At 37.9% G+C, this 10892-nt stretch overlaps 1 protein-coding gene across 3 annotated transcripts in view; it reads right to left on the bottom strand.

Moving 5' to 3' along the window:
* The window catches only part of PKD2 (polycystin 2, transient receptor potential cation channel), a 26301-nt gene that overhangs the window by 14981 nt on the left and 428 nt on the right, over positions 1-10892 (bottom strand). Inside the window, exons 2-6 of one of the 3 annotated variants that reach the window (XM_085306257.1) lie at positions 10862-10892; positions 5146-5259; positions 2386-2519; positions 1766-2016; positions 794-1018 (exon numbers count right to left, since the gene is read on the bottom strand). The exon at positions 10862-10892 is cut by the window's right edge and continues 133 nt beyond it. In XM_085306257.1, coding sequence (XP_085162383.1) covers positions 794-1018; positions 1766-2016; positions 2386-2519; positions 5146-5259; positions 10862-10892 — 755 coding nt within the window. Of the gene's footprint in view, positions 1-793; positions 1019-1765; positions 2017-2385; positions 2520-5145; positions 5260-6319; positions 6574-8759; positions 8785-10861 lie in introns of those variants that run through there. The other 2 variants (XM_085306256.1, XM_085306255.1) reach the window with 2 other exon arrangements.

Raw genomic sequence — 10892 nt, forward strand, 5'->3', positions numbered from 1 at the left:
AAAGAAAAAAGAAGAAAAAAAAAAGAAAAGCATTTAATTGAAGCAATGTCCTTGAAAAGCACCATTGAATACACTTAAGAGACTTGTTTTTATTTTGGAGACAGGAAAAAGTCCATATATGATTCAAGTAAGACATTATGCAAAACAGAGGGTGTAAACCTGAGTACTGCTCACTCCGTTTTGACTAAACATAAGAAATTTCAAAAACTGTGAGAAAACCAGAAACAGAATGACCTGTCTGCATAGAATCATAGAATAGAATCATAGAATCAGTAAGGTTGGAAGGGACCTCTGGAGATCATCTAGTCCAACCTCCCTGCTCAGCAGGGTCACCTAGAGCGTGTCTCTCATGTGCTATCTAAATGAAAAACTGATGTTGCATATCTACCTTGCGTACTTTACTGAGCCAGGCCATTAGAGAAGTCACCTGCAAACTGAAATGTACACAAACTCTTGGGGCATCAGGAGAATCACAACTGCCTCCAGATGTTGAGTGCAGCTGCAATACGGAGTCCCACTTCTTTGATAGGGAAGCCTGCCACAAAGCACCACCAGAAGCATGCCAGTGAGAAGACAGGAAGGAAGAAGTCCTATCCAGATCAAAGAGAACGCAGCTCTACTTTCAGGGACATCCAAAACACATTCTGAAAGAATCAAGTAGGAGGCACTTAAGTAGTTTGGAACAAGTTCACCTTTAAGTAACACACACACTTACCTATGCCCTCAAAAGAAAGTAATCACAGGTAAATCCCCAGTTGTGCTATCTGAACACTGTCAGTGGTTTGATACATACCTAACAACACAAAATAGGTTGATGTTTGCATTGTATACGGAGAAATCAATGAAAGCTGCTCTCGTCCCTCTGTCCAGCCACAGGTTCTTCTTAAGGCTAGCAATCTGCACAGCTGTCATTTCTCTGGTCCTTGAGAGGTCTTGATAATAACCAGCTCCGCTATATGTGGCAATCAAGCCCCAGTGGCTGCTCCCATTCAAATCCTTCTCATTGGTGTATGTCCAACTAGTTTAGTAGTGAGACAGAGCAAATTAGTCTTTCTACTTATAATTAACCAAAAAAAATGCACAAAACAAACAACCCCCACAAATCAACAACAGAAYGCTCCAGATCAATTACTTAAAGTTGCTTTCATCTCAAGAAGTTCATTTCATTTCATTTCAAGAGATACTTGTAGAAAGTTTTGATGTTTGTACCCTGGAGAAAGGGTTTACAAAACTCATTTGACAAACAGAAGCAAGAAAATAAGATAGAGACAGGTCAATTTTCTGTGAAAATAGAATATTTCAATCCACTTTTACATTTATATCCTCTTAGGGGAAATAAAAACCAACATTTACATAGCTACCCTTTATAATGTAACCCACACATTGTCCTCCAAGAGAAACAGTACTACCCCCATTTTTTGGCCAGGGAAAATGATTCATTCTAGTAATACAATCCTGAAATATGGAACAGGTGCTCATGACCCTAAGTACTGTACCTAGACCACATCGCATTTGCCACATGCTGAAAAAAAACAGCCACCGATGGCATAATGACAACACCTAAACTCAAGTGGGTTAAGAACACAGTCCTCTTCAAGTTTGGTAAGGTTTCTCCATAAACAGAATTGGCAGCTGCTCCATATTTATCTAGCCTTACAGAGAGAACATGTGGCAATTACAGAGTTGCCTCTGTGAGGAAGAAAATCAGTATATCCAAGGCAGGGAAATACACATCTGCCTATGTGTCTACAAGAGTACTACGTACGCTGTTCCGTTTCGAAGCCCAAAAGGAGCAGTGTCTTCATTAGCTACAGAATAGACATCATAGCAGTCTTTGATTTCATCCTTTAAATCTTCAGGTATTGAGCACGAACCATTTCTCACTTTCAGCTGCCGAATGCGAGGCACCCCTAGAAGCAGGTTCTCATAATAGATGAAGCTTTTGTTTTCAGCCATAGTTTTGTTGTTATACCACATTTCCCAGTAAAGACCATCCAGCAAAGGGCCTTCGGTGAACTGCGAAGGGAGAGAGAATTTTAGTTTGCATGTTGCCAGCACTGTTTTCATAGATCTTAATTCTGCTGAAATGTGAGAATAGCAATGGGTAATTCTTCTGATGTTAATGCAAACTATCTGCCTTAGCACTACCTATCCTCCAAAGACATTCTCTAACCTTGCCCTACCCTGCTCTGTTGGCATTATCTAGACCCTAAACTTTGACCTTTTAAAAGCCAATTTTCCTCTAGTGCTTTGAAATTGTCCATACACAAAGAGATCTGTATGAACAAACTCACTATATTAAAAAAAGACCTTGCAGATTAAGTTCACAGATCCAGACAGGACAAATCACAGCAACAGAAAAATACCAATAACTTTATAGAGTACCTTCCAGAAGTCATCCATCGTGGACAAAGTTTTGAAATCAGTTTTCTCCATTTTTGATACAGGTGTTTCCAGGAAGAGCTGCGACATCACCCTTGTATAATAGTACATACTGGAACTCACTGTCCCGTAAGTCACTGCACAAGATTTGGTACAGGGTGAGAAATAGAAGGTGGAAAAAAAATAAAACAAAAAGTACTTATTTGCTTATTTTGAATACACCAAGTTGTACTTGAATAGATTTTGCACTACGAAGTCTAAGCATTAGAACAAAATGAAATCTACAGTAAGTAGTGTTTGTCTTCAAGAAGCGATTATAATATAAAATCAGCAAAGAACAGATCAATCAATCAGTTTAAAATACCAATCTTTCCCTTCCCAAATTTCATCTGTTATTAATACTGCTACAAAAGTCAACTTCAAGAAACACAAAGGCAGGATGTAGCAGCCTGATGCGAGGAAGCTAGAGCCATTTTAGCGGTCTTGTGAAATCCAAGGCATCTGTAGAGAGCTGGCACAGAYGACATGACCTCAGGAGAACCATGCCCCACTTGAGCAGAAAATAGTGGCCAACCAGGATATTCCAGGGCATCTCAAATGACACTAGACATCTGTGGTTAGATAACTAAACACCATCTGAGACATGCACTAGTTCTACAAGACTCTCTCCACAGAAAATAATAGCTACACACTACTTCTCATCCTCAAACAGGCCCAAATATTTAGCTGAGAACCACACAGAACAAAGTGATACACAAAGCCAAGATGGCTTAAGAGAGCAGTCTTTAGCACAGACACTTTTACTGCCTATAATTGCTTAAAACTGCTTCAAGACTAGAACTCTGAGAAGCCCCACTCTGTGACAACTCTGGAGAGGACCGGTTATATCTAGTACTACTACTATATCTAGTATTTTATCTAGATTACAAAATTTTTCATCAGTTTTGACAGTTCTCTAAAAACATTTATTACAGGGACAAAAAATCTTTTATTTAGCAACCAGAGATCAAGAACTATTTGTAAAAACATCTGCTGTGGCATGGGGAATGTGTGACTTAATTGTGAGATACCTGAATTGTCTCTAAAAGTGCTCTTTCAAAAAYACAAGAGCGCAAGAACTGTCAATAGCATTTAGCCTGCACTGAAAAGCTTCCTAGCATATTGTGCCAAACCAAAGACCAGTATGTCCCATAGTTATTGCTTAAATGTAAAATTGAAAAGGACATAACTTCAAAAGAGGTTAGTTTGTTAGAAATGTCTTTAGACGTTTAACACACCACACTTTGCCTTCATTCTGTTACCAAAACCTTTTCTATAGTAAAATAAATAGTGAACAAATCTTTTCCACCGACGGTAATTTCATTTGTAAGTCCACATCAAATTATTCAGCTGACTATTATGTAAAAATGTAAATTGTGTAAACTGAAGACTTTGGAATTTTCATTTTATTTTAATTCAAACTCCTCACTACTACATCTCTCCTGGTGATATGGCATACCAGCCACAAGCATTCTTACTACCTTACATCCATAAACCTGGATTATACATACTTAATTGACTCAAGAAGGAAATAAGCATGATATTTAGTACATAAGCATGCCCACAATACAACACCAAAATAGCTATGCCAACCATATGAAGGGCTTGTTTTGTTTTTGTAATCCTGCTAAAGACAATCCAGACAGACTTGCTTTCTAAGCCAGTCTACAAACAGGGGATTTTTTTTTTTAATATAAGATTCACTTTCACAAAAAAAAAAAAAAAANAATCCAGACAGACTTGCTTTCTAAGCCAGTCTACAAAAAGGGGATTTAAATAATTAATATAAGATTCACTTACACAAAAAAAAAAAAAAAATCCAAAAAATATAAACAAAAACTTGTCCTGTTACAACTGATCATAAACTACTGCTTAAAAGTCACTGACCTGTCAGGCACATAGAATAGAATTGTTCATGCTAAAAACTGGGGGCTTGAAACACATCAGCCTTCCAAAGTTATGCTAACTTAACTGCATAGTTTTTGTTGTTTTCTTCCCTAATAACCAAAGAAAAAAATTATTTCATCAACACTATACTACACTACACTACTTTAAGTTTTATTTTGAGCTATCTTACTAGTATATTTTATATATATATATATATATATATATATATATATAAACACACAAAAAATTGTTTTGACTATAAATATAAAAATCTTATAAATACTGGAATAAAAGTGTATAATGCCTTCAAGTTTCCAAGACCAGAAGAGACAACTGTTCTCAGAACTATTTTATTACATATCAAGTTTAGGCATTCAGGCCGTAACCCTTCATGGTGCTATTTGAGGCCTGTGTGAAATGTCCTATATAATCAATGCTCCAACATCACTAAGGCTCTTCATCTCTCAGAAAAGAGCAAAAAGCTCAGTACAGACCGCATTCTTAAACATTTATATCCTTATTTTTATCCTTATGTCTGTACGCTTCAGACAACGTGAGTACTGGAATATTGCTGGGTATTAGGCTGGAGATCCATCAAGCTCACTTGTGYAGTAAGTTCACATTTAATAGGGTGGACTAATAGCCTTTTCCATGCTGACTACAGAAGCAGGAGCTGAGCGTAGAAACAAGGTAAAAAAAAACACTAATTCCAAGTATTTGCCTCCACAACTACCCATTAATTACTCTCCTAAATATCTGAAACAATCTTAATTCTTGAATTATAGGAGGCATAAAGGCAGTACAGGATTGCAAGCATCAACACTGAATAGTACTTACAGACACACAAGACCACAAGAAAAATCAAGTATGTTATCAGCTCCCGTAAAACACTTTTCAGATATCGCTCTCTGCTAGTGTTGTTTTCTTCCATGAGTCTTGTGCCCCAAAGACCTTTCAAGAAAAACATATATAATATTATAAATACAGTATCTAATATTAGTCATGCTTGTTACACGATTAATCAAGAGATGCCTTGCTTGGGCAGCTGGCTTTGAACACAACCCATGTCGTGTCTGCTTTAGGTTCTTCAGTAGATTTTGAACTTATCTAAGTGACAATAAGAACAACTTCTTTGGCTTGCCCTCCTGTACGCACATGCCATCTCATATATATCGTATTTATTTAGTAATAGGTCAGCAGAACTTCTACAGAATTTGCTCCATATTTGCCAAAAGTGCTGAAATTTAAAACCTGATGGCATTAAAAAAAAAGTATACAAAGGCACACTTTGACAGCTAATCTTCAAGAAACAGTGCAGTGTTTTTTTTAAAAATATGCCTATGAAAACATTAACTTTCTACCCGAAAGGAGGATAGGTCGGTCAAGCATATATTTAAAACACAGAACAACACAGAAAAAAAATGTAACTTTCCTCTCCCTAACAGGAAAGACATGTCCAATAAAGAGACAGTAGGGATCCTGGTGATGTTTGCTACATGAATTTCTTTCCCTACACAACAAAGAATTACCACTGAAACGTTAGTAGTGGTCTTAATGAACAGTTGCCATTTAGCTGTCAAACTGGCCAACTGTATTAACTGAACTACTTGGGGCTGTCACTAGCTTCATGACATTATACTTGACATTCTCAGGAAGATCATATAAGATACCTTACTGAACTTTCGTTCTCCCTTCCAAAAGGGTAACAGTGAAGCAAAAGTGGCTTTTAAATGGAGTCACCAAAAGAAACAACAATCTGAGAACAGAAAGCAGTAAGGAACCATCAACCATCATACTCACTTCCTGTGTTTAATATAGGACAGAGAAAAGCTGGGAACAGCTGCTTAAGTTCAGTCCAGAACTGTTACTTTCCAGTAACTTCTCTTTATTTAAGATTAAATAAAGCTAGTCAATATGACCTTAGTTTACAGGGGCATTAAGATGGCAAAAATGTCTGAATGTGTGTGTGTGTAAATATGTCTATATACATTGCATTTACAGTTGTGCGTACGTAAATAAGTTCACTCTTGCAAATCACCGCTAAGCTTCCATCCTTTTCCTTTTCAGGTATTTTAAATGCCAGACCTTGAAAACATCCTTTCAGTTTCCAGTGGATGGAAATGAAGTAACCTCAAAATTCCTAGGAAAAGGTCTTAGATCCATCAAACATACCACATTAACTTGAAGTTAAATGGAAAAGAAACAAGGGGTTGTCAAAACAGATTATAACACTGACAAGAAAGTCAAAGTTTAGTGCCAGTCACTGCTGCAAAGACTAAGAAAGACAAATGGCTAAGCTGCCTGCTGCAGAACTTAATCGCTAACTAAGACAAATGAGTAAGTGAGCTCTTCCATTCACCTGCAAGCTGAGGTTCAAGAAAAGATTAACATGTCAGATATTTATAAAGGCCTTTCAGCTACTGCAGTTCAAGATGCGATCTAGTCACAACGTCAACGCTCTCCAGCATAAGCACAGAAAATATTAATAATCTCTGCATTAATTTCTCTTTGTTCATACTCTTTAATTAATCAATTATACCCTTCACTAACGTCTATCATTAATATGTGATGCCTGCCCCCCAAAAAGATAACTTTTTCAGAGCTCTTCTTTAAGACTAAGTGTGAAAACTTGAGAGACAAAAGACTACAGCTTTATAATGTAAAATGCCAAATTCTCCCCATTAGGTCATTCTAGAAGACAAAAAACACAAAAACAAGAACATTTACAGAGTTATTAGTAATAAAGAACTCAACAAATCCAGCCTTTAATAGAGCACGTTGCACTAGCAACGTTCATAATAAAGGAAGGAAAACATTACAGAACAGAGAAAAGGCTGGAAGGGCCAGTGAGCTAAGCTGGCGCGAGAGCAGAGTCCCGGCTGTCAGCACATTACTCACCAAAAAGAAATGTAGCAAGCAGAAAGCTTGCAAGCTCAAATTCTGTCATATTAAAACATTACAAGTCAGCAAGGAATGGAAAGTTACATGTGAAAAGAAAATAAATCACCTGAGATCACACAATCACCTCTGCATTAAATGAACTCTGCATTTACCTAACTACTAGCTTGAAGTTTGTATTAGTGGCCACATTTTTAGAAGACACTTTTTACTCTTTTTGTCGTATTAAAATATTGTTTAAGATGCATCAAGAACAGTGSTGGTACACAGTGCTGGATTAAGTTCACATTCCACTGTGAGCAACAGAAACATTTCATTTCTAGCCTTGATTAATCATTTTCAGTTCATGCCTTACATTAATCTGCTACTCATCAACTTTTTGAACCATCTGTATACTCATTCATATGTGATTGAGTTTCTATTCACTTATGACAGTGCATAGTCTTCCTGTCCATCACACTTACCAAAATCCATTATCTTAAATTCTCTTTGCAGGCATTTTTATTTCACAGCAAGAAAAATGTAAGCTGTCATTTAATATCACTCAGCTGATGAGTGGCAACACGTTTACCTATGGTAATGTTATCATATTTGATATCCAAATGATTACTTCCTCTTATGTTCAATTCTGCCCAGTCAAACAGCACTTCATTAAATAAACCCATGCCAACTTTTCTCTAGTTATCTTCTAAGACAGCTAAGACAGTTTCACTTCAACAATTCCACAAAAACTCAACCAAAACTTTACCTACTTTTTTTTCAGACTGCAGTATAACTTATTTTTATATCTAAAGGAGATCTAAAACCCAAAGTACTGTGCTGGCCATTTTCCAGTCATCAAAGGTTTTTGTTGTTATTCATGAAATGTCAAAAGAACTATCAAGCTTTAACAGCTACCCTTCAAACACCCTATTATAATTTCAGGCTTGAAATCACTGTTTCACTACATTGTCTGCAATGATTGCATTCATTAGAGAAGGTTAGTTACCTATGCACCATGCAAGTACAGCACCCTAAGCAACAGCACTGAAGTCACGTCTAATTGTTTCCTGTGCCTATGAAATTAATGGCAACAACATTCTCTATGTTAAAGAACTAGAAAGGGACCTGTCTACTATGCTACATTTGGCTACACATACAAAATAAACATGGGTAAAAAAAAAAAAAACAGTAGAAACTGTGCATAGTAAGCACATGAATAAACCTAGTCCCAATATTCACAGAACACAAAACTAAGTCTTTTTATTTTACAGCTAAAAGTAGGACCTAAGTAGTGCACATTGTCTCCAACACGAAGAAGCAGCTTGATGCATAGCAATGACTGAAAGCTTTCTTTTGCTGTCTTCCATTTCAAGAACATCTAATTTGCACTATTTTCCATAGAGCACAAACTTTATTAATATGCTCACATCTAGCTGCACAAAAAGAACATCACCATTGTGTAGGCTAATGTTCCAATATCAGAAGTGGGTTTTAACTTCTGATTTGTAAACAGAAGTTTACAAATTAAAAGTTCTAGTTACTGTTTGTGCACCAGCTCCCATACTGCTTACTTTAGCCCAAGATCTGCTGCTTAGGGAGCAGGACAGGCAAGGGACCAGTCTGTCAGAAAAGCACCTAAACATCTCCTCCTCCGGCAACTTCTGCCTGATGCTGATGCCACTAAAGGCTTCAGCTCCATTCATGCTGCCTAGCTCAGCAGACAGCTTCTCCAGACTCTTGGTGCTACTGCTCACTCAGCTGAAATAGGTGAAAACGCATGAGCAGATTTAAAGAAAAAAACAGAACAAAAAAAGAAAAAAAACCCCACCAACCACCACATACCAAAAAGAACCCCTCCTGCCCCCCAAATCTCTCCTGAACTGTAGACACAGATGAACTATCAATGGTTCAATAACGTATTTTTTTTGTTAGGATGGGCTCTCTTCAGCTCTGCCTTCAGGTTCAGTATGACTCAGAAATCAGCAACAAAAATAGTCCTAGTGCAGATACTCTATTTTCAAATTTACCCCAGAAGCCATGACTGAGACCAAATAGCAGCAATTTAGACAAACCACATTACATAATCATCAAGAAGTTGCTGCTATGTTCATTTTCAAGTAACACTATTTTTTACTCATTTACAGTAAATACAGGATGCTCCTTCTCAATAATAGCAACAGCTAGCAGAAAGACAATATTTGAACAACTATGTTACTATTTAGCTGTTTGTTTTGTTCTGTTTTTTTAATAAAAGGACTTCACTTTCTCCATGTTAAGCAGCTCCTTTCCTAAGCATTTATGTACCTCAGGGACTAAGCTAAACACACCATTAAAGACTGGACACAGCAATGTCAGTTAGTTCATACGGCATAACTGTCATTGATACTTCTTTCTGGACAGTCCAGKCTCTTGCTATAAAGTGACTCAATTCATTGAACAGTCTCCCTGTAAAATCTGCTGGAAAGACAACATAGTCTATTCCATAATCTCTGCAGSTTTGACTTACATCCAAGTAAAATACTAAAGTGATCAAGAGGGATTTATTTTGGTGCAATACAGCTCAAGTCAGAGAAATCAGTATAGCAAATGATTCTTGAATGTGCATAAGAAACAAAATGAACATATAAATGGTACAAAATAGTGCAATTTGCAAGTTCCTGTTTAAAACACTTCTGCTGGTTCAGTGACAGTCAATAACACTGCTTCTCATCACTTCAGGAAATCCATGTTTTATGAGAAAAAAAGTTTGTTTCATAAGAGGAGCTTACTTTTGCCACAACTTTATAATTAGAAACATTTTCTCTGATGCTGTAAACAAATCCTACATTTATAACCCTCAGGTCTTGATGCTGAAATTTTATGTTTCTCTGAAGAGGAAAGGGAGGGGAGTCTCACACGAGCACCCATAACCTTAAACTCAGGGAATTCCCCAATCACTGTTTTCTCCGCTGTGTCAAGTCAACTCTGCATACCGTCAGCTCAGTACTGAGTTACCACGGTGAGAGTATAACACTCATTTGTTATGCTCCTGTTCATGTTTCAAGTTACGTTCCTGGTCACCAGCTGTACTAAGGGCACTCGCAAGGCCCTGAAGAATACTGCAGAAAAACAAGACAAGCGTAACACCCCCCAACAATCCCCCTTTTCAAGCATAAGTAACTCCCCCAAAGCCCCTTTCGCAGGACAGAGAATACCAAAAAACAGAGAAAAAGACAAATACTTCATCCTGTCCCCCACCACACCCTGAAAACCTGGTGCTGGATCAGGAAAGCTACATATCCAAAACCTAGGCACTATCTTTTACACTGAAAGCGGCTAGGGCTAGCAGGGCAGGGGAGCAGAGACCTCTCTGCTACAGAGAGCAGGAAAAACTGAGGGGAGGTAGGTGTGTATGTGTGTGATGGGAGCAACAACTAGGTTTAGAGAGCAGCAGATAGCTGCATACGAACAGGCAGGGAGAAGGCAAGGGGCGAGCGTGGATGGATAGATGTGGGACAGGAAAGTCGACAGGTGGAAATGCAAAGAGGTAGGTTAAAGAGAAAGCAAAAGGAATTAAAAAAAAAAAATCCCAAGTATTTCCCTCCACGTAAATCCTCAGGAAAAGGCAACCGAGGTGTCCGATGCGAGGCAGACCGGCAGCATGGAGCGCGGAGGCCGGCCGGGCGGCTCTCACCTCGCAGGCGCCTCGCCAGACGCTTGGCCCA

The sequence above is a fragment of the Rhea americana genome, unplaced genomic scaffold, assembly GCF_003343005.1.
Source record: "Rhea americana isolate MKP2758 unplaced genomic scaffold, rheAme1 scaffold_237, whole genome shotgun sequence".
Taxonomy (NCBI): domain Eukaryota; kingdom Metazoa; phylum Chordata; class Aves; order Rheiformes; family Rheidae; genus Rhea; species Rhea americana.